This window comes from Carettochelys insculpta, chromosome 2 (genome assembly GCF_033958435.1).
Source record: "Carettochelys insculpta isolate YL-2023 chromosome 2, ASM3395843v1, whole genome shotgun sequence".
In the NCBI taxonomy this organism is placed as follows: Eukaryota; Metazoa; Chordata; order Testudines; family Carettochelyidae; genus Carettochelys; species Carettochelys insculpta.
Window position 1 is genome coordinate 260,036,354 of NC_134138.1, and position 27,378 is coordinate 260,063,731.

General features: G+C 44.2%; 1 protein-coding gene across 3 annotated transcripts in view; it reads right to left on the reverse strand.

Annotated features, from left to right (window-relative positions):
- Nucleotides 1–10,111: 10,111 nt before the first annotated feature.
- Nucleotides 10,112–27,378, reverse strand: part of DYNC2I1 (dynein 2 intermediate chain 1) — a 65,587-nt gene continuing 48,320 nt past the window's right edge. The window contains exons 18-25 of one of the 3 annotated variants that reach the window (XM_074985050.1): nucleotides 22,022–22,135; nucleotides 20,269–20,330; nucleotides 18,936–18,987; nucleotides 16,134–16,194; nucleotides 15,666–15,765; nucleotides 15,283–15,414; nucleotides 12,431–12,654; nucleotides 10,112–11,338 (exon numbers count right to left, since the gene is read on the reverse strand). In XM_074985050.1, coding sequence (XP_074841151.1) covers nucleotides 11,167–11,338; nucleotides 12,431–12,654; nucleotides 15,283–15,414; nucleotides 15,666–15,765; nucleotides 16,134–16,194; nucleotides 18,936–18,987; nucleotides 20,269–20,330; nucleotides 22,022–22,135 — 917 coding nt within the window. In that variant the 3' untranslated portion in view covers nucleotides 10,112–11,166. The remainder of the gene's footprint in view (nucleotides 11,339–12,430; nucleotides 12,655–15,282; nucleotides 15,415–15,665; nucleotides 15,766–16,133; nucleotides 16,195–18,935; nucleotides 18,988–20,268; nucleotides 20,331–22,021; nucleotides 22,136–27,378) is intronic. The other 2 variants (XM_074985049.1, XM_074985051.1) reach the window with 2 other exon arrangements.

A 27,378-nucleotide genomic window follows, 5' to 3' on the forward strand; every position in this document is an offset into this window, starting at 1 on the left:
GGCCAGGTGATGGGGGAATGAGGATGGTGGGGTAGAGGAAGGGGCGTGGGTGCAGGAGTGGCTTGTGATGGGGTGGCGGCCTGGGTCAGGGTGTCCACGTTCACCGCGATCCAGTCCCAGGCCTGCCACTCTATGGCAAGCTACTCCCGCAGCATGCCAGTAAGGTCCCGCAGTGCTGCGGTATGGGCAGCACCCCCCGCCTCCTCGTCGCTGCCCTGGTGGCACCAGTGGATGGACCGGCAGCAGCCTCGCATGGTCCCCGGTCAGGATCCGGGCTGCTCCCCCTCGCCTCCATGGTGGGGCTGGTCCAGCCGCTGGCTGCAGGAGCTGTGGAGACAGAAGGGGAAGGGGGAATGGGCCATTAGTCCCAGGTACAGGTCCCCATATCCCCACTCACCCCCATCCCAGGGTCCATGTTCCTGGGTGCCCTGCAGGGTACTGAGGGCAGTCCCCACCCCCGCTGTTCCCCGGTCCCTCCACAGCTGGCCAGCCCGTGGTGCTGTCCCATCCATGTGGTGCTGAGTGCCGCGCATTGTCCCCCTGAGACCAGGTAGCATAGCCATCTGGGGTCCACATGCACCACAGCTGGCGGCCGTGTGGGATGCCTGTGGCCATCCCGTGTGGGACCTGACACTCCCTCCTGGGGCACTAGGGGGGCTGGTGTGCAAGCCACCTATCTATGGGTTCCTCCAGGAAGGTGGGCGAGACACGGTCGGTTGGGGCCTGGCTGGACAGCCCAGATGGGATGTTGATGACGAGGGCCCCCTCACTTGAGCCCTCATCATTGCTGGTGGGGTCAAGTCGCTGTGCTGTCCACAGTTGCCTGGTGCTGGCTAACGGTCCCAGGTGCTCCTTGCCCTCCATCGCCACCTCCAGCTCAGTGTCAGCCACAGACGTGTCAAGGAGGATGGCAGGGGGTCCGGCCTCCTTTGGCCTCAGGAGGTGGTGGAGCTCCCTGTAGTAGGGGCAGCTTGTGGGGGCTGCTCCCAACCACCCAGCTGTGTCCCGGGCTCTGCAATACCCCTGCTGCAGTTCTTTGACCTTCAGCCAGACTTGGGTGGGGTGGCCGTGGCCGAGCAGACCCTTTGCTAGCCACTTGAAAGCCAGGGCATTGCGGCGACGGACCCCCATTTGTTGGAGGACCTCCTCATCCTCCGATAGGGAGAGGAGGTCCTGGATCTCGGCCTCTGTCCCCAAGAGGGCTTGGCACTTCGGGGCCTGGCCTGCCTCCTGGGACGACTCTCCGCTGTTCTTGGAGGACCCTTGGGCTTGGTGGGGGTCCAGGTGGCTGGCCATGGGTCCAGGTGGTGTGGAGGACTGCCTGGCCGTTGCAGTGGCTGGTGAGGTGGAGAGCAGCGTGGCCTGTCACTGCTGCCTGCACGCTCTCAGCTTCCTGCCTGAGGGCTTCTGGGAGCCTGTGTCCTTAAGCGCGGCCAGACTCTGGAGCCATAGAGCTCTGTCTGTGCTGTGAGCAGCGCTGCCGCTTGCCAGCTGATCACCACCATGGAGGACTCTCTCTTTCGAAAGAGCGGGCTGCAGAGCATCTACACTTGCTCTCTTTCAAAATTATCTTTCAAAGGAGGGCGCTCTTCCCATCCCGGGAACGGAGGACCGACTTCAAAAGATCGCGGGAGTTCTTTTGAAGTTACTTTCGAAAGAGCGCCATGTGTGCGTAGATGCTCTGCAGGTTCTTTCGAAAGAGCTCGGTCTTCCAATCTGCATTTCGGATGTACTTCCTAGCGTAGATGCAGCCTCTAGTGTAGACCCACACAAAAATTAGAGGCATAACAATCTGTCAACAGAGTGCAGAAGTCAACAGAAGTGCAGTGTAGGTACTTCTATCGACAGAGAGAGCTTCCCATTGCCTTCACTGCTACATAAGCTCTCCAACAGTATTTTAAACCTGTTTTACCCTTATCATGATAGTTATCATTACTAATTAGCACTTTAAAAGCTTAAAATCTATATATATATTTACAGAGAGAGAGAGAGAGAGAATATGTATAAATTCAAATAAAAATCCAGATTATAGGAGTATCAGCTAGTAAAAGAGAACCTATTACAACATATAAATGAGAAAACCATTCTTTTCTCGTTCTCTTAATCCTTCCTTCAAAAATAGTATGACAAATTGATAAAACTGTTTCCAAACAATTTTTAGAAACCTGTCATGAAGCATTCATAGATCTAGAAGAATTTAAGAGTTATTCTCCCTCAAGGAGTGTATTATTCCAACTTCTGAAAATTCTCTTTCATTTCCCCATCTCTAGGATAAGATTATGCAATGAAAATAATATCAGTGTTTATGTTATGGAGAAAAACCCATAAAGTGTTTTTTCTGCAAAAAAATAAATAAATAAAAGCAGAGAGGCCTTGCCCAAAAATGTAAATTGTGTCTCTTTTGCTGGCAATTTATCATATTTTTATTTTCAAGCCCTGCTGGCTCAGAGTTGCTGGTTTGAAAGCAGAATGTAACATTTTGAAAGTTTCACATGAATAAATATTGTTCAAACTTTGATATAATTTTAAATGATTGCTTTCTACTACATTAAGATGATTCAGTTCATTAATTTTAATCGCAGAGTATATTAATAGTATATAAACTAATACACAGAGGGTGCATCTATACGAGCAAGTACATTTGAAATTTGGATCGGAACCCAAGTTCTTTTGAAAGAAGCCACGGAGCATCTACACTGTCACGGCGCTCTTTCGAAATTAACTTTGAAAGAACTCCCCCGTTCTTTCAAAGCTGGTCCTCCGCTCCCGGGATGGGAAAAGCGCCCTACTTCGAAAGACAATTTTGAAAGAGTGCTAGTGTGGACGCTCTGCGGCCTCCTCTTTCGAAAAAGCGGGTCCTCTGTGGTCGCGATCAGCTGGCAGGCGGTGGCGCTGCTCACAGCACAAGTGAAGCTCTATGGCTCCAGTGTCCAGCCGCCTTTCAGCACGCAGGCTCCCAGAAGGCCTCAGGCAGGAAGCTGAGAGCATGCAGGCAGCAGGGAGCCCACGCTGCCACTCCAACCGCTCCCAGCCGCGACACCCCAGGGGAAGCCACAGCACCTCTGGCACCATGGCCAGCAGCCGGGACTCCCGCCCACCCCAGGGGCCATCCAGGGACTGGGGGGAGTCTTCCCAGGAGGGGAGCCAGCCCCCAAACATCAGGCCCCCTCCTGGACTGGGGCTAAGCTGCAGGACCTCCTTGCCCTGTGGGAAGACAAGGAGGTCCTGCAGCAGGTGGGGGTCTGGCACCGGAACACAATGGCGTTCAAGCACCTGGCCCAGGCCCTCACCAGCTGGAGTCACCCCACCCGGACCCAGGATCAGGTGAGGTCCAAGGTCAAGGAGCTCGGGACATGGATGGGTGATTGGGCCAGCGCCCACCAGCTGCCCCTACTTCCAAGAACTCGACCACCTCTTTGGGCCCAAAGAAGCAGGACCCCCAGCTGTGTACCTGGACACCGCCGACCCTCTGACTTAGGGAGGAGACAGGGATGGGAACCGAGGGGGAGGACCGGCCCAGACCACCAGCCACCCGCAGGCACCCCCAGCGGACCCAGGACACCAGCGATGACAAGGGCTCGAGTGAGGGGGCCCTCGTCAGCAACATCCCCTCAGGCACATCCAGCCTGGCCCCCTCCGACCGCGCCTCATCCAAGTTCCTGGAGGGACCCACAGGTATGTACTGTGCACACAGGTGACCGCGGGGCCAGGGGAGGGGGAGTGCAGTCCGGCCCAGGGTGGCCGCAGCCCTCCTACAGGTACATCAGCCCTGTGCCCCACTGCCCTGGCCTCAAAGGGCTGATGTGTGGCACCCAGCACCATGTGGGCTGGACAGTACCATGGGCTGCCAGGCTGCGGAGGGACCGGGGAGGCAGAGGAAAACCAGCGCTCCTGCAACCCAGACGGGAAACCCCAGATGCAGTCCTTGCAGGACCACCAGGATGGGGTGGGAGGGACGGAGGGGTGGGGTTCAGTGGGTCCCTCACAGAGACTAATGGCCCATTTTTCTCCCCTTTTGTCTCCACAGCTCCAGCAGCCAGCAGCCGGACCAGCCCCGTGACAGGCCAGGGAGCCCGACTACTGAGGGCAAGGTGGGGAGTGGGCCAGGCCTCAGTCTGGGACAGTGCGGGGCTGCCACCGGTCCCTCCACCAGTGCCACCAGGCTGGGGAGGAGGAGACAGGGAATACGGCCCACACAGCCGCCCTCAGGGAGCTGATGGGGGTCATGCGGGAATGGCTTGCCATGGAGCAGCAGGCATGGGACTGGGTGGCATCCAACTTGGATGCCCTCACCCAGGCCATGGTCAGCCACCTGGCCCCTGCCGCCGCTCCATCGCAGGTCACTCCCACAACCACACCCCCTGTCGCCCCCCCCACCATCCCCCACCCGTGCATCCCATCCCCTCCCTCCCAGAGGTCTCCCTTCGCCCCAATCCCACGTCTCCCTGCTTCCTCTACAACAGACCACCCCCAACAAAGGAAGCTGACCTGCAGGCCCTTCTCCCTCCCCACCTCCCCCTGGCCAGCCTCATCCGCCTGGCCCACACCCCGCTGGCCAAGGCTGGACAGATGGAGGCCGAGCCCCTGCCCGCCCCGTGCCGAGCCCGAGCCACACCCCTACCTCCCTGTGCCATCAGCCCCGGCCCGGCCCCGGCAGGGCCCCCAGACACAAGGAGGAAGGGGTGGGTGCGGGAGATGGGGTTTCCAAGCATCGAGCCCCCTGGAGGGGTGAGGCCTCCCCACCCCAGCTCCCCATTCGCCCTCCCCCCTCCCATGTAAATAGTTCTCCCCATTCACCCTCTCCCCACACATGTATATAGTTCCCCCTAGACAATGAGGGGCACATTTTTTCATTTAAACAGTGTATGTATATGGTTTACCCTGTGTCCCCCGTGCATGTGTGCTGGTGGGTGTGCTTGTGTGTGCAGGGTGCGGGTGGGTGGGGGAGTGTGTGTGTGCAGGGTGTGGGGGGAGGAGTGTGCAGGGTGGGGTGGTTACCATGGCTCTCGCTCAAAGGTCTGGCGCAGGGCCTCCCTTACATGCACCCTGTCCTGCTGGGCCTGGTGGCACGGGGCATCAGGGGGCTGTTCATACCCGTGCCCCGCCTTGGCGGCCCACCTCTGCATATAGGGCTCGTGTTTCACGTCAACCAGGTTATAGAGGGTGCAGCAGGTCCCAACCACCACTGGGATGTTGGGGAGGCCCACCTCCAACCTGGTGCAGAGGCATCTAAAATGCCCGCTCTACAGTGTTCCGGGCGTGGTTCAGCCACTCATTCAAAAGGTCCTGGCTCGGCTGGGTGTGCCCCGTGTATGGCCGCATCAGCCAGGCCTGCAGGAGGAAGGCTGCATCCGCCATGATGCAGGGCGGCATCCTTATGTCCCTGATGGGGAGCTCCTGCTGGGAGATGAAGGTCCTCTCAGCCATACAACGTCCCCAGGCCCGAGTTGCTGAAGACCCTCGTGTCGTGGGCACAGCTGGACCAGCCCACGTAGATGTCCTTAAACCAGCCGTTGGCGTCAACCAGGGCCTGCAGGACCGCCACCAAGTGGTAGACCTTGTGATTCACGTAGGCCCCACGGCTGTGCTCTGGGGCCTGGATGGCGATGTGGGTACCATCCAGGGCCCCAAAGCAGTTGGGGAAGCCCAGCTCCTGGAATCCCCAGATGGCAACGTTCAGGTCCCCAGCGCGAACTAGCCACCTCAGAAGCACCTTGTTGATAGCCCAAACGACCTGCAGGGCATAGCGGGGGGCACACTCCGCAGCAAGGGGTGGGGTGCGGCTTGCCTGCCTGTGCCCATCCACATCCCTGCCCCTGTCCCCAGGGTGCCTGCCTGTGCCCGTCCCCCTCACCACCCCTGTCTTCAGGGTGCTCAACCTTCTCCCGACGGTGCCTGTCTCCAGGCTATGCCCCATTCCCCTGCATGCAGTCTAGGTGTGAGCTGGGCACAGCTTATCTCAATGAGGACAGCCCTGACGGTGGCTTTGCCCACCCCGAACTGGTGGCCAATGGATCGGTAACTGTCCAGGATGGCCAGCTTCCATAGGGCAACAGCCACCCTTTTGAGCAGGGGGAGCGCCGGCCTCAGGTGTGTGTCCTGGTGCTGGAGGACTGGGGCGAGCCAGTGGCACAGCTCCAGGAGTGTCCCCTTGGTCATCCTGAAGTTCTGTAGCCACCGATTGTCACCCCAGTCCTCCAGCACCAGCCAGTCCCACTACTTGCTGCTTGTGGGGAAGCTCTACAGGCGGCAGATGACCTGGGGAACTGTCTGGGGACGTTGTGCCCCGAGGATGGCATCCAGGAGGGTGGCTATTGTGGTGGCCACCTGGAGCTGTTGCAGCATGGTGGTCAGGACCGCAGCCGAGGGGGGTGCTTCTCGGGGTCCATGGGAGCCCGAGATGCCACTTCCACTTCCTCTTTCGCTCTCTCTCTTGCTCTTGCTCTCGCGCTGGCTGGGGACTGGGTTTCTGGCCCTCAGAGTGTGCAGGCTGAGGTACGGGGGGAGAGCCCTTCAAGGGGACAGCGGGCAGTGGCCCCGGAAGGGCTTGTCCACCATGCAACCCTGCCTATGGTGCTTCCTGTCCCTGCTCTTTGGAAAATGCACCCTGGCATGTGTGGTGCTCTCTTTCGAAATTGTGCTGGGGGCCTTTCGAAAGAACAGACCAAACCTTCGGTCCCCGCTGGTGTGTGTGGACACTCTGTTTCAAAAGACCATCTTTCGATGTTCTCTTTCGAAAGACGTTCTTTCAAAACAGAACCGTAGTGTAGATGCAGCCAAATTGACCAAGTGTTAAATAAACAGCATATATCTTAGGCTGTTTTAACGATTGCAAAATAGCAATTTTTAGCTTTTTGAGTGAAGACTGCATATATACAAGACCAGGTAAAGGAACAAGTAAAAATAAGAAGAGAAATTAAATGTTTGATTAACGAATGAAAGGGGTACGATGGAGTCTTTCCCTCTAGATACAGCATTTCACAGTTGGTCGGTTGCAGTGATGTTCCTCTAAAACACCCTGGGTACACTCCTAGCTCCACTGAAGCCAATGACAAAATTCCTTTGACAATTAGTGGAATCAAGACAGTGAATCAGAAGGACCTCGGTTTGCGAGAGGCAGGTCCTTTAGCTTAGAACACCTTCTGTTAGGCTTACTGGGAGTCATCAGCTGATAACTAGGCAGAGGAACAGTGGAAATTGCTGACAGTGTTAATTTTCAGAATAATCAAATTGTGCATAACATGTTTTAGTAACTGTTATGCTCAGCCCATCCCCCTTCCCTTCTATTGTTAAACTTCTTATTTTCTTAAATTAAGGGCTGCACCTAGTGCCACTGAAAGCCAGTGACAGAACTTGCAGTTATTTCACTTTTGCAGGACTGAGGCCTTAGAATGAAACTCTTTGTACCACGGATCACACACTGCAACGTGTTTATTGTGCACACTGACCCTTGCTGTTGTGCTTGGGCACTACCACATGTGAAATAATGAACAATGTGACAAAATAGGGTTTTAAAAAACACAAAGTAAGGATATTTGTGAAATGTGGTAACATTTTTTCCCTTGCTTGATGTTGTAACAGTGGTGAGCAGTGTTACCAGTCATAAAACCCAGTTTCCTAACACGTATTATTCTGTTGACATATGGGGCGAAATAATCATGCAGTTCTGTAGAACCAGACCAATTTGTTTCACAGGTAAGATTAAATATAGCAATTTTGCAGTGGCCATGTGGTCTAAAATGTAAGACTGCAATGGGAAGTTACGGAGGGTGAAAGTGCTCAGCACTTCTAAAAATCAGGATGTTTCTATTTAGGTGCTTAAATATGAATTTTGGCATCTACATTTGAAAATTTTGGCCTTAGATGACTTCTTGCACCTTGACAGTCATGGTTTCACATCTCAACACATGGAACATGTACCATTATTTTGTCTTGCTTCCTGAAACTAGGGAAAGATGATGTTAAAAGATTTCAGTATTGCAATCACAGTTCTTAATGGCTACTTCATTTAAGCAGGACAGAAACATCTATCCTGCAGCAGATTGTCCAAAACATGGGATTTTGCAGGATCTCTCAGACTCTCAAGACTGCTTCCAAAAATTTCAGTACTTTCTAAGTGCCACAGGTGGAGATGTGTGCTTCACTCATGACAAGCTGATGAGGCGGCCATATGCGAAGAATCTAGTTCTTGGTCCTGACAACTATCTATGCTCAGGTATCAGGAATATCATTTTATCCTCCTTCTTCTCAGAAGAGCTATCATTAATGCAATATTGTTTTAAAATAGTACGTAGACAGACAGCCTAAAACATGGGGGAGACATGAAGAAATTCCGTGGGGGCACGAGAAGACCCAGCCTACACCTCCCATCATTCCCCCACCCCAAGAAAGAGCTGGCCTTTGCGTCTGGCTCTCAGCCCCTGCCATTTTACATGGACAACCCGCTGCAGTTGCTATAAAAAGCAAACAGCCAGCAAAGACACATGTGGAGCGAGCTGCCTCTCACCAATGTCAGTGAGTGTGGGCTGGAGATGAGGGGGAGGAGGAGTAGGATGGGGTTAGATGAGGGGTTGGGGGTACTTGGCTCAGGGGGAAAGGGATGGGGTAAGAGCAGGGGGCTAGTGGTGTCTGGATTTGGGGGCAGGGAGGGACTCAGATGGGCAGCTCGCAGGGCTTGGGCACATGGGTGGCTGGCTCGGGCACATGGGTGGCTGGCTCTGGCAGCTGGCATGGGGCTCAGGCAGCTGGGGCTCCACCAGGCACCCACAAGGAGCCAAGAAAAACTATTTGTGTTTATTTTTAATTTTAAATGACATTTTTATATCAAGTTTTTGTGTTTATTTTAAATTACAAATTGAATTTTTTGTTAAAAGAGGGGTGAATGATGGTAAAGAAGAGGTGGGGGGGGGCATGAGGGTTTCTCAGAAATCCAAAGGGAGATGTGATGCCAGAAAGTCTGGGAACCACTGGCCTAAAACTTTGTGCTTTCCAATTTCTCATTTGTGAACATATACAAGAACAGGTAATTGACCAGGGAACCATGACGGTATCAATGATTTCTCTGACAAGTGCGATACTCCAGCATTTCTTTGGTCTCCCTGGGTTCCAGCTACTGCTTCCAAGGAAAGTGAAAAGTTTAATTAAATCTACATGCCTCAAAATAAATCTGTTTTCATACCAGTGTGTAACCATTTTTACTGCTGAGAGTTTGGCTCCACCATGCGGCCAAATTGAGTTCACTCATTTGAAGCGACAAGATACTCAAACACTTATTTTTCTCCTGTGAACTGTAACAAATGACTAAATGTCACCCTTCCTGTGATGTTCATAATTATCTCAGGCAAGATATTTAACTTCCCCCAACCCTCACTCTCCTCCTTCAGTTCCATGTATTTGATTTGCCACTTTTTATCGCAATTTTTTTTTAACTTAAGTGCTATATAACTGAGTGTGGACTGGAAATGTTATAAATCCAAAGAAGTGTGTCTGTCCCATGAAAGCTCATCGCCTAATAAATTATTTTGTTAGTGCGACATGACTGCTGTTTTGTTTTGTAACAAATGAATTAGAAAACAAAAACTATTTTATATCCTGTTGGGAGGAGACACTAAAAACCTATACACTTGATTATTACTATTAGAGAGGAAGGATACAGTGGTTAGGGCACTAGTTTAGGACATGAGACACCAATGTTCAGGTCCCTTTACTGCCACAGGCAACCTGCACGGCGTGGGACAAGTCACTTTGCCTCTCTGCACTGCAGTTCTTCCTCTGTAAAAATGGATATAATAGCACTTCCCTACTTCACAGTGATCTCATAAGCATCGTACATCTAATGCTGTGAAGTACTTTGAGATCTACTGATGAAAAATATTACATAGGGGCTAGGTATTACTATTATTTTGAAAATAAGGACAGTCTGTTCTTGAGCAACCATAAGGTATAGTTTCCATCACAGCCTAATTTTCCCCAGGAGCATATAGCTTTTGCAAACGTATAATTTTTGAGTTGAAGCTTTCCACAGTGAGTCTCACCTCAAAGGTTTAGCAACTATAGCCCAAAAACAGACAAGGACAATAAAATTATGATTAAAAGACAAATCTATCCAGCCCTCTGTACAGAGAATTTGGTAATTATTTTACAATTATTTAAATGTAGCGATAAATAGGTAAATATCATTCAGTTTAGGTTGGTAAAGGTTGAATAGTCTATTGGTCCAAAGAGTGTTTTGGGTTTTGGTAAAGGGACTAAGATTATTTGCAAAGTTTGTGGGGAAAAAAAATAGAAAATGTAGTTAGCATGTCCTAAGCATGCCATTGTGGACCTACTTCAGACGAGCAATTACTTCTGCAAATCTTAGGACCAAAGTCACAAGAGATGGATGCGATAATTTAAATCAGAGTCATTTACTCTCAGGCTCCCTTGGACCTACTTATGACTACTTACCAATGTGTGAAGGGTTATAAATTGGTGTAAATAGACATGCAATCATAGAACCATAAGGTCAGAAGGGATCACAAGGGCCTGGAGTTTAACCTTCATGTCTCCATGGCTGCAGTCTCTGCATCTTCTGGCTTTCCAGAATGGGAGAATGCAGAGGACATTGAAGAAAGGTAACTCTTTGTTGTTTCTGGTCTGTATGCAAGTATTTTCACACTGTGGTATGCTCTAGCCTATGCATAAATGATGGCTGTGGAGAGGTTGAGAAATTTCTGAAGGTAACCTGAACAACATGGCAACAAACTTTTACGTGACAGAAAAGCATACATTTATGTTTATGTGGAAGACAGGAACTTGAAAATATCTACAATTTGTTTCAAAATTAATATTGAAAAGAGCATATCATATTTGACAGGAATATATTTTCATTACCGTATTGAAAAGTATTTATAAATATTCATAATGTGGAAGTGAAAACAATTATACTTCAATAGGTACAACATTACCAAGCTTTGTTCTGTCATTTTTATAATTAACAAAAATATTGCATCTTCTATTGAAATACTGCATTGACGTTCTTATAAAATACATACTATATTATACACATATGTACACACACAAATGCAAAAGCTCTTACATTATACATCTTTCATTACAGTCATCAAATAAAAAATCTAAATTGAGCTACTCATATTTGTACATGCAGAAAAGAACAATTTCTCTGTTTTATAAGGATTGTTGCAAGAGCAACTGTAGTTTCTCTGATTCTTCGGACTGAGGTAATGCCCACTTCTTCTTTACATACTGAATGTCTATTATGCCAGACTGTTTTGCCAATGCAATCCCCAACAGGCCATTTGTTTTTTCTGGTTCCCCCAGTACAACCATAGTCGTAACTCTGAAAGCAAAGAAGAGTGTTTTTCTAAACTGAGACAAAATTAACTAAAATGAAAATCCTTGAAACCTGTTTATTTATCAATCCTCAATATACACTGCTCACTTAAAAAGCTTTCTACAGGGAAATTATAATTAAGCATATTATCTGCCAAAAAAGGTAATATGCAACCATGGAAATGTAGAGGAACATATTATGCAATGACAAGCAATATGAAAATTACCAATCAGCTGCAATGATTCACATACATATATTTTAAGGGGAATTTTTTATTTTGGTGCACAGCCTCCATGTGATCAAGTGTCTAATCATGCTTAAACACTGGTTCAAGTACAACAGCTACTATTATATAACACTTTAAAAATAACTGTAGGAGCTTTTAAAAATATTTATTTTACACAGATTTTTCCCAAAATCTTACATTAGCCAGAGTCTTTTCAGGCTGAATTATGTTGTACAAAGTAATGTTTAAGACTAAGGGTAGCGGTATAAATGTTTCCTGTTCCCAGTCAGAACAAATGACCACAAATTATTTCTGTATCTATTTTAAATGTGTATAATATGCATGCAATTTAATAGTATCCCTCTCTTTCACTCGTTGCATTTTTCCTGTCATCTCTGATCCTATAAGACAATGTTTCCCAATTTTAAAACATTTACGAACCCCTTTCAGGACTTCAGCCTTATCAGCATATGCCCTCTCCCAGCATCGTCCCAGTGCTTATCTCCAGATTTTTAGTAATTTATTTTCTGCTGAGTACCCCTTGGAATCCTTTTGAGCAGCACCACACTTTGGGAAACACTGCTTTAAGATGCTGACTGTTGTGACCCTGAGTCATCAAGACATTTAAACATACACTTAATTTTAATCATATGAATAATCCAGTTGACTTAAATGGGATCAGATGTTGACCATCTGTAATGGCTTGATTTGGCAGCAGCTCTATGCACAGAATTCCAATGAAGAATTCCTATTAATGGAGGTTTAAAGTTAAGCAAAAAAAGCCCTTAAAACTTCAACAAAAAAGCAGATTTGATGCAAAGTTCCCATCTTATAACAGCAAGAAAAAATACATATCCAGTAAATTTACTTACTTATCTGACTGGATACTTTGTTTGGCTACAGGGCACAGGTCATTTTCCAGCAGATCCCAGATGTAAACTGTAGATGATGCATCCAGGACAAAAAACACAGCAGGTCTTGTGAGAGCCCACTGGAGAGCAATAACTGGCTGGCCATTTGTGCTGTCATTCCACTGTATGAGGGGATGCTCTGAAGTCATTTGGTGCAATCTAATACTTCCATCTGAACAGCCAACCTGCACAGCAACACAAAGAAAAATCTTATCTGGGAAAGAAACAAACTAATTAATACTGAAGTTACAATCCTATTTGTTGAAGGTCATTTATGTTACTCAAATATATTTTATTTGGCTATGATCTTTAAAATAAAAGTATAATTATCTGATTTGTGTAACTATTATACTGTGGTGTGTAGCTATCAGAAATTATCCAAATTTTAATTTTTGTACGGTTTCACATTTCAGTGCTAACCCCATATAGAGGATATTGCAATAATTCAAGGTGGATGTCACAAAGCCATAGGCTACATCTACACTAGAGAATTTTGTAGACAAAACTGGAGTTTTGTTGACAAAACTCATGGAGCATCTACACAAAATGTGTTTTGTCAATAGAAGCTGTTGACAAAAAAAGCTAAGGATGCTGCAGCAGGCCCTTCTGTCGATAGAGCAGGTCAAAAGATTGATCCGCTTTTATGTGTAGACATGATCCGTCAATGGAAGTTTTGTCAGCACATCTCTCCGACAGTAACTTCTGTAGACAGATGCTTCTAGTGTAGGCGTAGCCATACTGGGATGAAATCTGCATTAGTAGGAAAATGGAGTGGTACAGGTTGAACCTCTAATCTGGAACTCTCTTGTCTGTCAAACTCCATAATCCAGCATGATTTTAGTTATCCAGATGATCACTTATCATGGGTATGGCAAGTTTCCTGTGGTCCCATAAAAGTTTGTTTACTGCCATCAGTCCTGGTTTTCAGTGTTCTGTGCCATTATTTAGCTGTAATATACCCCTCAATGTCTTCTAAGAGTCCAGGAAGCACTGAAAGTGTTGGTAATGTGCTAGACAATATTGACCTCCAATTGTCCAGCAAATTCTCTCATCCAGCACTGGTCAGGTCCAGAGGATGCTGGACAAGAGAGAATAACCTGTAATTGTCCAGGCCAAGCAATGCTTTCTGAACAACCAATTAACTATGTTTATGGACTTTATATTAATATCTCCCAATAAAGGTCCCAATCCCGTTTTCTCTACATACCATCCAGTATACTGTTTTAACAGCCAAGCTTTCAGCCAACACGTTACAGGCTTAAGATCATATAATACTTCCAGTATCAAGGAAATTTCTGAGGCAGGCTATGGCATTCTGCTAAATATCCCCTATTCAGATCCTAAAGTCTGGAGTAGGCCTATAATCCTATAGTTCAGAAACACAGTTAGCATGAGCAGAAGGTTACCCCCACTTGCCCCTGCCCGCCATCTCACTCACAAGACCCAGGGAAGGTCCTCCCAACTTGGACAGGGGCTTGGAGTTTAGAGGGAGGGACAGTTGCCCCGGCAACCACGTTCCAAGAAGAGGCCATGCACGTGAGAAATAAGATATAGTACCATCCCATTTGCTATCCCAGGCTGGTACTCAAAACAAACATGTTATTGCTCTACGCTGTTACTGTCTCTTTTGTTTTAATCTTCTAGCACCCCAGATATGCCCATGTGAAGGTGCCATCACTATTCTTGGAGACGCACCATCCATCCAATTAGACACACAGATGTTATGACATGTCTGCTTTGTTTAAGTAATTTGTTAAGGAAAACCACTTGTAATTGAGATAAGGTATTCTGTAAGAAATGGGCTGGAACACCATGTAACCTTTTTAGATTATTTGTTTATTGTGCTTATTTCATCTTACTGCTAGAACCTGTCCAGGAGTGGATAAACACCCATACCATAGTTCCCCCCGACCCATCCATCAGCATCCTACATAATCAATTGTAACCAATTGTCTGGCAGTGCTCCACTGAGTCCTGATGGGCGAAGTAACATTCCACCAGCACTGTGTGTAATAAACCCTCCTGCTTGCTTCATACACGGTGTCCAGATTTTGTTCCAACATATCACAATAAGCTAAATTGGCTAAAATTAAAGCAGACTTTATTTTGCATTTGCTTTCATTCAAAATTCCTCTATATTTATGTATTTGGGCAGTACAGTCTGAACCTAACCAAACTTATGCCAGACATCGGTGGAAAATTTCAGTCAGCAAGTCAGTTCTGGGCAGAGGCAGTACAGAACATGTATGTTTATCGGCCAAACATCATCTTAATTTATAATCTGTGTAATCCCAGCTAAATTACACAGCTTGAGATACAGTCCTTAGACATTACCATGGATTATTTCAAATGTAAATATCTGGATAAATAGTTATTAAATCATACTGTAATAATTTTCAGTTAGCATCGAGTAAACTTTCACAAGAGAGACAAATAGTTTTTATGTGTATCCGTACTATCTACAAAGGAAGTCAACTGAGGTATGAGATAAGAGCGCACAAATAGGTTACCTAGTTCACAGTTCACCTATAAACCAAAGATGATGCTTGTCTTAATGAGAATAGGCAATGCATTCTCAGCATAATAAGATGTGCAGGTATTGCTATTTTGTTTCTGCAAGACAGGTGCTTCATTTCTCAGGATATGATTAATTCAGTCATTAATACACAATAATTGTTTGCCACCTGTTAAAAGGGTTCTGAGCTGGGAATGTAAATTAAGTGTTATTACATGTATTGACTTAGTAAATTTAGAAATTCTCTAATGCAAGTAATTTAAAATTAAATTATTGTTACATAAAAAGCTTTCCATACCAAAAATACTGGCTTTCCAAAAGGTGAGAAATCAACTGCATTAACACTTATCGATCTTGGTCCACCCTGCTGGGGTTTGAACAGCTTTGGAGATACTCTTAAATCATGCCTTGTGCCATGACTTACCATACCCTGTTAATAACACACACAAAAACATATTATCTATACGGCAGCATTAAATAAAACCATATGTATTGCAATTTACACAAGAGCTACTGCACTTACAGATCAGTACTAATTAGAAAAAAACTATTTTAACAATATCAAACTGTATATATTTACATAAGTAGTGCCTGTATAATTCCAAATAAAACAGAAACCTTTTATCATTAGAATAATAACAGAGGAAAGACTAACGTAATGGAATTTAAAATGTTACTCACAATGTCTGTTCCAACAATGAAATGATTAGGATTAGAAGGCAGAAACTTAATATTCAGTGTTTGAGGTGTCCTGAGGTATAGAATATCTTTTGGGAAAAGGCTGCGGAAATACAAAAGAAAAAGATAATATAAATAACTAGGAACTATTCTCCAAAAGTAACGCAAGTATATACTGCATCAAGTCACTGCTGCTGTTCTGAGGGTTAAATATTTGTTGGAATCACTGGGTCACATTCATCTCTCTATACATATTGAAAAGCAGAATATAAATATTTCAGACAGGAAGCTCTCCCATAATTGGACATTTTAATGGATATCTCCAGCAAAAGTGTATATTTCCAGCAGTAATGAACTATTGAATTTCCTAATCAATATGTATTGGAGAACAACAACATGCCCACTTCCAGGAGAAAATTAACTCAATGAGTTATAAATATACAATTTAATGGATAACCACTATTTTCTTACCTGCTATTTAACTGAACAGAAGAGCTATGTACTAACTTTACTTTACCCCCAGGAATTAAACCTGAAACAATAAATAATTATTCTTTTAGCCTAGGAACTCAAATTTCAATAAAATATCAAGAATCATGTACCATTGTTGAATTACATAGATTGTATTAAAATAAAAATGTTAAAATAGAATTAAGATCTCAATTAACAAACACAACAAAATTCACAGTTAAAGCATTGTCCTCAAAGATGAGACAAGCTGGAATGTGTTAATATAGAAAAATTATTGGCTCCAGAATTGAAATCCAAAAAAGCTGTAATTTTTGTTTGAAGTGGGAGAAAGAAGGGGAAACAGAGAAATGGTCATTTTAATTCTAAAATTATAATCTGTAGAATTTCGGCTGAATTACCATCTGTAGTAGGTCTACAGGTATTCTCTTTCCGATCATATGCAATATTATGACATTACTTTACAAAGATCAATAATGGAAATGACACATTTATATCATTAGGATCATCAAAATTAAAATGCACCTTACATGGTAAAGATAACATAGTAATGCTGTCAAGAATACCACTACTATACTGTACTAATTCTAACTGAGATGCACACCAGCAACTGAATTTTTCTTACTGTAAACGAACATTCCAAAGACGAAAAATAAAGGCTGGAGGCAGTATGCTGAGCTGACAACTATGTTGGATGCTGTGAGCCGATGTCCAGGTGCCAGCTAAAGGTCCGGTGGGGCAAAGGGGGTGATGCCGCACCAGCAGCTACGCTAAGCAGCCAGGGCAGGCTGGGTTCTTTGGTTTGCTTTTAGTTCGGGTACAGCAGCAAGAGGAAAATTACACTTATTAGAGGCTTTAACAATTACTTTTTATTTATACAAAGATAGAAACAAATTAACTAAGACAAATGATTAAAGTACCACAATTGAGAATTTTTGTTTATAACTTTAGTAGCAGTTAATAGGAAACTGCTGGCAGCGATTTTACAACAGAAGCGGCTGCCGCGAGTAAAAGGGGGTTTTAAACTGACCACCCAATTTTATGAACGAAACCAAGATGGCCGCCAAGTTTGAGTGACAGGATAATGATTTTTAGCAGTTTATAGCCAAAATCAGTCAGTACCCGCAGTTTTTAAAGGGGAAACAACACAATTTAACTTAAGAAAAGTTCTAGACAAACTAGCTAGCTTAAACTAATACAAGTAATGTGTACACAAGAAAGGCACGTTGCAGGTGTGATTTTCACCCCTGCCTCTTAGACCTGGTGGAACCAGAGTCTTTCCCTCAATTCCTATAGGAAAGAAGTGTAATACAGGTGTAATTCTTACCCCTGCCTCATAGATCCAGTGTGACCCAGAATCTTTCTCTCAATCCCTCGGGAAGAAGTAGATACGAACCAGGTGTCCCCAGTCTCGGGAGTCAATACTGGACCTGGCCAGCAGGTGTAGGTGATTGGAGCTCAAAGGGGGGTGGGCTGCCAAACCCCTCTTTACACCCCTTTGGTCATGTAGGCTTCTTCCTGGTCTTAAGTGGCCAATCGGGGAGGAATGTGTTTGAACCCCAGGTTTCCCAGGGAAGGTGCAAGGCTCAATTCGCATCTGTGAATTGTGGACAATTGGGCACCTTTGGAGGTGATGGGCAGAGGTTCCCCATTCTTCCTGGGGCAGTGATCAGGCATGTCAATTACCGATATCAGCCAGAAGGGCGGCTATGAGCTAGCCCATTCACTGGTTTCTGTGTATGGTAGAGAGTCTGGGTGAGACAGCACACCTGCGTTCCCAGGGCATCAAAGGCTGCCTGTCTCCCTCTCTGTCTCTCTCTCTGTCTCTCCCAGTGGGAGGGAGAAGAAGAAAAGGCCAAATGGGGGGTTCATGTCTGGCTACAGATGCAAACTCAATAACTTTAAAACTGCACTATGTATAGTTATACAAAATATCCAAATTCAGCAGAAAATGCAACTCTGTAGTTCTATCGATTAAAAACTGAAAACTTGATCAACATTTTTACTGCAGATATGTAGATACACAGTTTTATTATTATAAGGCTTAAAGATTTATATTTAAATATGGTATTTTAAACAGGTTTGGGTTGTTTATATTTTCAGGCATTCTAAATAGCTAGCACTTACTGAGTACAAGAGACACGAAGGAGGCAGTTTTAAAAATTCAGCCATAAAGTTATCCATAAACACAGGTCCTAATCTGTTCAAGGTGGAGAAAGGGTATTTTACCCATTTAGATAACTGAAAATAGCTGAAAGTAATTTGTTCAACATTGAGAGGAAAATGTGATCTGTGGTCTGACATCAAATTTGGTACATTTTGGCCTCAAACGAGAGTTTATGAGACAGTTATAAGAATACAAAGGGGGGTTGCTTTGGAAGTGAAATTGCAACTGTGATTAAAGCTAAAGAGTGTGTAAAAAAAACAAAACAGCTGTAGCACTTTAAAACTAACAAAATGGTATATTTGGTGATGAGCTTTTGTGGGACAGACCCACCTGAAAAGTTCTTCCAGTGATGATGAAGGAAGAACTGCCAGAGAACTTGAAAAAGGTGTAAGAAATGAAGTAGCCTTTAAGGGAAGAGTGGGCAGATTGGTAAGGTGGCTACTCTGATGGCAGTGAGAGAGCTCCCAAAACTCTAGCGATCCAAATTCAGATCCATGTTCTGCATAAACTAAAATGGCACTAACCCTACAAATTTCTGGAATGTTTCCTAATTGGCTATACAGCCCTCCCATTGACCTCTTTCTTCCTTCCATTTAAAAACAGATTGCTTTATTGTTCCTCTCATGTACCATACTTACCTAAATCATTTTGTGAACCAGCCAAATCCACTTTTTGTAATTCAACTGCTACCTAAAAAGGACAATGATTTAAAATGAGCAAACAGTGAGTATTAACAAATTCTGCATTGACATAGGTATTTCTAGAATATGTGAGTATACTTGAGGCTGGCTCATGTGAAAATCGCCACGTCTCAATTGAAAACTGTCAAATACATAGCTGGAATTAGTCTGGCTCACTTGTAAATTAGTGTAGGTATCAGAACTAGAAGAAGGTGTTTCGACTTTATTGATTGCTTGTGTATTGCTGCATGAATTCATCTCTCTTATAATGTCTGTATTCCATACTGAAAAGTAATAGTTGAGAGATCATATTGCGAGCCTCAGCGGCTTTATACATGACCAGACAAGGGAGAGACGTTAATTAATGTGAAACACTGCTCTTCAACAGATGGTGTGATATCATTCTCAACAAGAAAGATCCGCCAATACCAGACTATTGTGAGACATTAAAGAGGAAAAAAGACGTCTCTTGCTCTGCTCTCTCCCACCTGCTTAGTAAGATGATTTATGCAAGTTGATTTCACCCTACAAAGTTTGCAGCCCAGGGCACTTGGCAGGAGTAGGGGGGGATTAAAAATCCCAAACAAAAGAAATAAGTTATCGCTACGCTTTTTGGACGTGGGGGTGGATAAACTATTTCTAAGGATAAACAAGAGACCTCCAGCTGTTTAGCCTGGATTAGTTCTAGTGGATATACAGAGCTGTAAGAATTAGGCTTAAACATAGACATGAAAAAAGACTTCAGCACATTAATTAGAATGTAATATAAAGATAGATATTATCCACAAAGTGGAATTACTAAAATGCCTACAATATTTTCTGACCAGGTAATCAATACATCATTACTGCTTGGCTATTCTTCATGTGAAAAATATTTTCTGAAAGATTGAAGATGTCTCCAATACATGTTATGAGTGTGGCTTCCCACATCAGTTTCAGTCACATCCACAGCAATCTAAAGTGAAAGAAGTGGATAAGCCGATGTAGATCAATAGATATTTCCCAAGAAACAGATGAGTATGAGCAAGGTTCCCAACAGGCAGCACTGCTGATTGATTTGACCATATTGATCACAAACACCTATCAATATTTCTGCCTTATCGGAACAGTATTTACAGAGGCTGCTTATAGCCTTTCTAGGAAAATGCCAGTAAAATAGCTAATGTTGCCATATTTTTGAAAGAAACTCTTACCTGAAAGCTTGGAAATTTGAAGGATGTCTCACTTTTGTAGGACAAAGTGATTTCTTGAGTGCAATATTCTTGCTTTTCATGAGTATCTATTTACTCACCCAAAGATTGAGAGTTCCATTTTCATCCATTGACGCTATATGGAATGACAGGCCTGACATTTCTGTGTGGAAAAAGTATAATAGTACAGTACTAGTAACAACTTACATTTATAAAGTACCTTCACACTGAACAGTACCATATAATTTAAATATTTACCACAATGGTCTATTAACTATGGGCCCTATGTAGCTCTTCTGCATGCTGCATATGAGAAAGTGACCTAACGCCAAACTGGATATTCTCGCTGACCACCAAGTCCAAGGCTACCCTTCTGCACTTTTTACATGCCTAGATTTGTATAAATTTGGAGACAGAACAAGAAGTGGGAACTGGCAATATTAGATAACAGCTGGACTGTGTAGCATCCTCTTCTCTGGACCCTGTGGGTTTTAGAGTTTGGTGCAGCACCGCAAGTCGTGTATTTCCTGAGATAGCAATGTTTCTATGAGGAGATGGGTCGTCAGGCATCTTAGAGGCAGGGTACAGAAAGAGGTGCCAGGATTAGTGGCTCATTGTAGGTGATATCAGAAACAAACCTTTCCATAGATTCAGAGGGTCTCACCTCTTGACAGAGGGAGATTATTTGGTAGAAACGCCTAAAAGTTCACCTTACAGGGTTTCTTGGGCCATCTTTATCACGCTAGTGCATTTTACAAGAAGATACAATACTGCCATACATATAGCACTCCTGGTGGAATTCAGTGCCCTAGAATTCATACCTTCCACAGATTTCCTGGGTCCCCTGCAGAAAAGTAGGAGAGCAAAGAAATCAGTGGGGAACACACAAACCTTTTGCAGCAGCTTGGGCATGTCTGCTGGGAGCAGCTGACAGGAGACAGCAGATCACTGGTGGGGGGTGGGAGAGGATGCTAGGCATGTATGCCAATTTTCATGGACAGACATTAAGGGGGTGGGGCTGGGTGCCTCTTTGTATGCAAATAGATGAGAGAGAATCACTCTGTCCCTCTCCATGCTGCATTCCAGACTTGGAGGCATAGGGCTGTATGAAGCAGGCTGTCCCCCTGAGGCAGAGGAGAAACATGACTAAAAGGATAGGTTGCTAATGTTCATTAATTGTTCTCATCCTTTGTCAATTAAAACAAAAAGCAGTCAAGTAGCACTTTAAAGACTAGCAAAATAGTTTATTAGGTGAACTTTCGTGGGACAGACCCACTTCTTCAGAGGCTCCATTAGCTTGCCAGAGTAGTGTAAAGCAGCCTACTTTACAAAACATGAAACATCAAAATGAAAGTAATTTAAATGAAAATTCAGGATTATAACTGGAATGCAGGGTCTTGGTTACCAAGTACTTGTAACTTAACTTCCATGTATTAAGAAAATGCTGAACAGTTGTTGTGACTTTTTTTCCTGTATGGCAGTTTAAATAAATTACCAAAACAAATGAAATTGATAAAATTATATTGAATTATTCTGACAAATAAAATATGCAGAATTTTGGACTTTTTGGTGCAGAATTCCCTCAGGAGTAAGACAGATGCATGCTAGAAATGCAGCCATGGTTTTGGTAAAACAGTAAGCATTAACAGTGTGCAATAGTTTAGGGTAGAAAATGAAGAATAATGTTGTATCCAAATGGAAATACAGGGGACTTTAAGAAGGCAGAATGCAATTATGTATTGGAATTTGTCTAGGTCCAGGGATTAGAACCCTCATAAATTGTCTAGTATAATACATATTTTTACTTAAAGAAAGCATCACATTTATTGATCCTTTGGACTGCAGTTCAAATACCTTCTTGAAAAGATAGATGTGACAGCCCATAACTCTGTTCCTTGTAAACAGATGTTGAGACAGCTTCTATAGCCAGTACCGGATATGTGTGGTTTAACGAAGACAGAACACCATCTGTAGTTAAGGAATTAAAAATCAGTGTACTATTTTCCACAACAATAAAAACCATACATGTTTTCAGATTACTCTTTTCAGTTTTAATGTTTACTAATTAGGAATGACAAATAATAAACTTTATCAAAAATGAAAAAGATATCAAACACATCTCTGCAAAATATAGTTCTTAAGTCAACAAATTAGTAGTAAAATGTCTTCTATTATTTGTTTCTATTTTTCACAATATGAAACATTGCAGCACTGAAGAATGCACTGAACCATGCCCTCAGCTATTTCATTTAAAAAACCCAGTTTTTCAATACTTTCTTTAACTTGAAAGAATGTCACAAGATTTCATGGCACCACGCCAGATCCAGTCACTGGCATCAACTTGACTTGTACTTGTACGCAGGAAACATCTCAATGCCGTCAAATTTACAAGCATCTCCCACAGCACAGATCCGAACACTGATCACTCTTTAATCATCAGCAGAGTGAAAATTGGCCCAAAGACATTCTACATCACAAAGGAATGCAGTAAACTAAAGATCAGTACCCTCAATACCAGAGATGTGCTGAAATGCTCTGTCTTCACAGATGATCTCACTCGCAAAATGGAACACAAACCTAAGCAACAAACCATTGATGAAACATGGTCCAAGCTGAGAGATACAATATCAGAATGTGCCAAATCTGCCTTTGGAACCCATACATTCTCTAACAAAGACTGGATCGATGAAAATGCTGACATTCTTAGGCTTCTTCTTGAAGAAAAACACAAGGCACACCTGAGTAACACAAAGAACCCATCTCAAAGCACAAGAGATCAACTTCGACATGCAAGATCTGATCTTCTGAGAGAATCAAGGCGGTGTGCCAACAAGTATCAGGCCAATCTATGTTCTAATATTCAAAAGGGGTCTGCTTTGGGAGACCTGAAAACTACGTATGATGGACTGAAGAAAGCACTCGGACCAAACATTACCAAAGTCGCCCCACTAAAGCGTTTAAATGGACAGGTGATCACAGACACAAAGCTGCAGATGTCCAGATGAGTGGAACACTATACAAGTCTTTATTCCCATGAGTGTGCAATACAACTGAACTTGCAACCTTATCCCAACTTATCCAGAAATCTCTGAGCTAGATGCAGAGCCTACAGAGGAGGAACTTGCTCAAGCTCTTGATGCTCTCTCCAACGGAAAAGCACCAGGAAACAACAGATTCCCAGTTGAAGTCCTAAAGGCAAACAAGGCTGTGTTCGTTCCCTTCCCCTATAATTTGCTCCTTAAATGTTGGAGAGCAGGAGATGTCCCACACAACATGAAGGACGCAAACATCATCACTCTTTATAAAAACAAAGGCAACAAGGGTGACTGCAACAACTACAGAGGCATCTTGTTACTGAGCATCACAGGAAAAACATTTGTCCTTGTCATTCTCTAATGCCTGCAAAAACTCGCAGATCAAGTCTATCCAGAAACACACACAGCTTCAGGCCTGGCAAGTCAACAATGGACATGGTCTTCTCTCTTCGACAGCTACAGGAAAAATGCAGAGAACAAGGAAAGCCGTTATTCATAGCATTTGTGGACTTAACAAGGATGTTTGACAGTTAGTAGATCAGGACTACATATAATATTAACCAAGATTGGCTGCCCACCGACCCTTACTCAAGCTCATAACATCCTTTCATGACGATATGAAAGCAACAGTGCGATATGATGGATCTGCATTGGAACTGTTTGAAATGAACAGCGGAGTCAAACAAGGGTGTGTTCTTGCCCCTACCCTCTTCGGCATATTCTTCTCAGTTCTAATAAATTGCACATTTCAAAACTCACGCAGAGGTATATTTCTCCACACAGGATTAGATGGCTCTCTCTACAACCTGGCAAGAGTCAAGGCCAAAACTAAGATCCCGAAAGTCCTCATTAGGGAACTCCTCTTCTCAGATGATGTAGCTCTCGTTGCTCATAATGAAGACACACTAGAGTCACTGATGGAGTCTCTGGCCAGAGCCTGAAAGTTGTTTTCCCTTGACATAAGCAAGAAGAAAGCTCTTGTATGGCTGACTCAAGGACAGCGGCCCTGAAGGCTGCATCCTGTCTGGGCTGCTGCACAATAGCATAATGTGATGTAAAAGTGTGCACAGAGGACCATGTTGCAGCTCAACAGATTTTCTGGAGAGGCACATGAGCCAGGAAAGCAGTTGTAGAGGCCTAACAGGTGGCACGGTAACCTTAGCGACGTTGTAGCATGTTCATATGCAGGATATGATTGAGGAAGATATGCACTGCAATGAAACTGGAAGCACTTTCATATGATCAGCAACAGCCACAATGAGCTGCGAGATCTTGCGGAAGGGCTTAATCCAGTCAATGTAGAAGGCAGTCCCCTGCCCCATATTGAGAGAGTGCCATTGCTGCTCCCATGGGGAAATATGAGGCTTAGGATAGAACACAAGAAGGAAAATATCTGGGCCAGTATGAAAGCTGGAGACCACTTTTGGAAGGAAAGCTGGGTGAGGGTAAAGTTCAACCTTGTCCTTATGGAACAACGTGTAGGGGTGCTCCGACATGAGTTCCTTTTGGCAGAGGTGATAGGCACCAGGAAGGCCACTTTCCAGGAGAGAAAAAGGAGGGAGCATGTGGCGAGGTTTCAAAGGTGGTGGAGAGGGGGAGGTACAAGACCCAGAATACCAGCATAAGGTCCCAGGCTGGAACTGGGCAGCAGGTGAAAGCACTCCATGCCCTTGAGAAAGTGCCCCACCAGGGTTTGTTGAAAAGGAGTACTCGCCCTCTCCCAGATGGGAAGCCAAGATGGCTGCCAACTGAACCTTGAAAGACGAAAGGGCAAGACCATACTGCATCAGGGAAACAAGGCAGTCCAGCACCTGCGGCACACAGGTATATACAGGTATGAGGTTTTGCTGACAACACAAACTGGAGAAGCGTGTCCACTTAGCCAAGTATGAGTGCCGCATAGACACCTTACAGGTATTGAGGAGGACCTGCCTTTCTTGTTCCAAGCATGCCTGCTCAACAGTGTTTAACTATGAAGCTGCCCTGCTCTGAAGTGAAGGAAGCAAAGGTCTGGTGATGGGGATGGAAGTGGTTCTGCATAAAATGGAAATGATGTAAGAATGTTTAAATTTATTTTATGTAAGTTTGAATCAGAAAGGTATTCTTAAGAAATGCACCAGCTTTAAAGTTCTACAGTAAATGACACAAATAGAAATGAGCGCTGGAGGGGCAGTCATGATACAAATAACTAAAACTTATCTTTGCCTTCTGTGTTCTTGATGCCCAGCCCTACTGAACCTCATTCCATGTTTTGTTCTAAACTGTAGTGTGCTGATAATGGTTCACCAAACATGTTGTAACATTTATTTATTGTTTCTGAATCTGATCCAAAACAATGACTCTGAGCTCTGGGTGTGCTTGATAGAGGATCAAACTAGCCTTCAGAAGGGTTATGTAGAAGTGACATTATTTTTAATTACGCTACTGCTTTTATAAAGTTTCTAAAATGTAATTTCCACTTGGACTTAAAACTTTTAAAAATAAAACTTGAACTTCACAAAAACTTAGTAAAGCAAAAAATTTGACACATTGCTCCCTAGTTACCTCTGCAGAAGCACATAATACATACTGTTCCCAGAATAGTATCAGGCACACAAACTTCCACTTATTTTTTACACAGTGCTAACATTCTTAAAGCTACTGATACTCAAAGGAAAAAAAAACAACTAGCCATAATAATTGCAACCCTATCAGCATCAACAGAAGAGGAAATAAATCAGTGTTTTTAAATTAGGAAAAACAAAACCAGGAGAAAAATAATTCTTAAAAACATAAGAACATAAAGAACATAAGGCAGACTGTGAGGAACTTCAAAAAGATCTCATCAAACTGAGTGACTGGGCAACAAAATGGCAAATGAAATTTAATGTGTATAAGTGTAAGGTAATGCACATTCGAAAAATAACCCCAACTGTACTTACAATATGAAGGGGGCTAATTTAGCTGTAACTAATCAGGAGAGAGACCTTGGAGTTATTGTGGATAGTTCCTTGAAAACATCCACGCAATGTGCAGAGACAGTCAAAAAGGCAAATAGGATGTTAGGTATCATTAAAAAAGGGATAGAAAATAAGACAAGGAGTATCTTACTGCCCCTATATAAATCTATGATATAAACATATGATATACCCTCACCTAAAAAAATAAAAAAGACATCCTGGCACTGGAAAAGGTTCAGAAAAGGGCAACTAAAATGGTTAGGGGCTTGGAACAGGTGAGGCTAAAAAGATTGGGACTTTTCAGTTTAGAAAAGAGGAGACTGAGGGGGGACATAATAGAGGTATATAAAATTATGACAGGTGTGGAGAGAGTGAATAAGGAGAAGTTATTTACTTGTGCCCATAACACAAGAACTAGAGGACACCAAACAAAATTAATGGGTCGCAGGTTTAAAACTAATAACAGAAAGTTCTTCTTCACTTAGCGCATAGTTATAACCTGTGGAACTCTTTGCCAGAGGAGACTGTGAAGGCTAGGACTATAACAGAATTTAAGAGCTAGATAAATTCATGGAAGTTAGATCCATAAAAGGCTATTAGCCAAGGGTAGGAATGGTGTCCCTGGCCTCTGATTGTCAGAGGCTGGAGATGGATGGCAGGAAACAAATCGCTTGATCATTGTCTGCGGTCCACCCCCTCTGGGGCACCTGACACTGGCCACTGTCAGCAGACAGGCTCCTGGGCTAGAAGGACCTTTGGTCTGACCCAGTACGGCCATTCTTATGTTTTTAAATTAGGAAAAACAAAACTGGGAGAAAAATAATTCTTCTAGAGATGACAAGTTTATTTATGAAAAAGAAAGCAGTTACATAAAAGGAATACTCTAGAAAATACAGGTTGTACCTCAGAAATGAGGCAGTCTATGGTCTGGCAACATCTGTGGTCCAGCAGGATGGTGCAGTGGTCTAGCAGGACCACGGATGTTGCTGCACCAGAGAGTCTGGTGGCCTGGAGTTGGTGCTAGCTGGGAGTTGGGATGGACCCCCTGCTGGGTTGGTGACAGGGGGACTGGCCAAGGCTGGGGAGCCACAGCTGGGCCCAGAAGAAGCACCCTGGCAGTGGCCAGGAAATGTACAAGAAGCCATGGCTGGGAAGCAGCAGCCTGGGAGTGGTGGTCCAGCAGCAGTTGGGGAGCCCTGCCACAGCAGCCCCGGTTCCCAGCTCTGCTGCGCAAGCC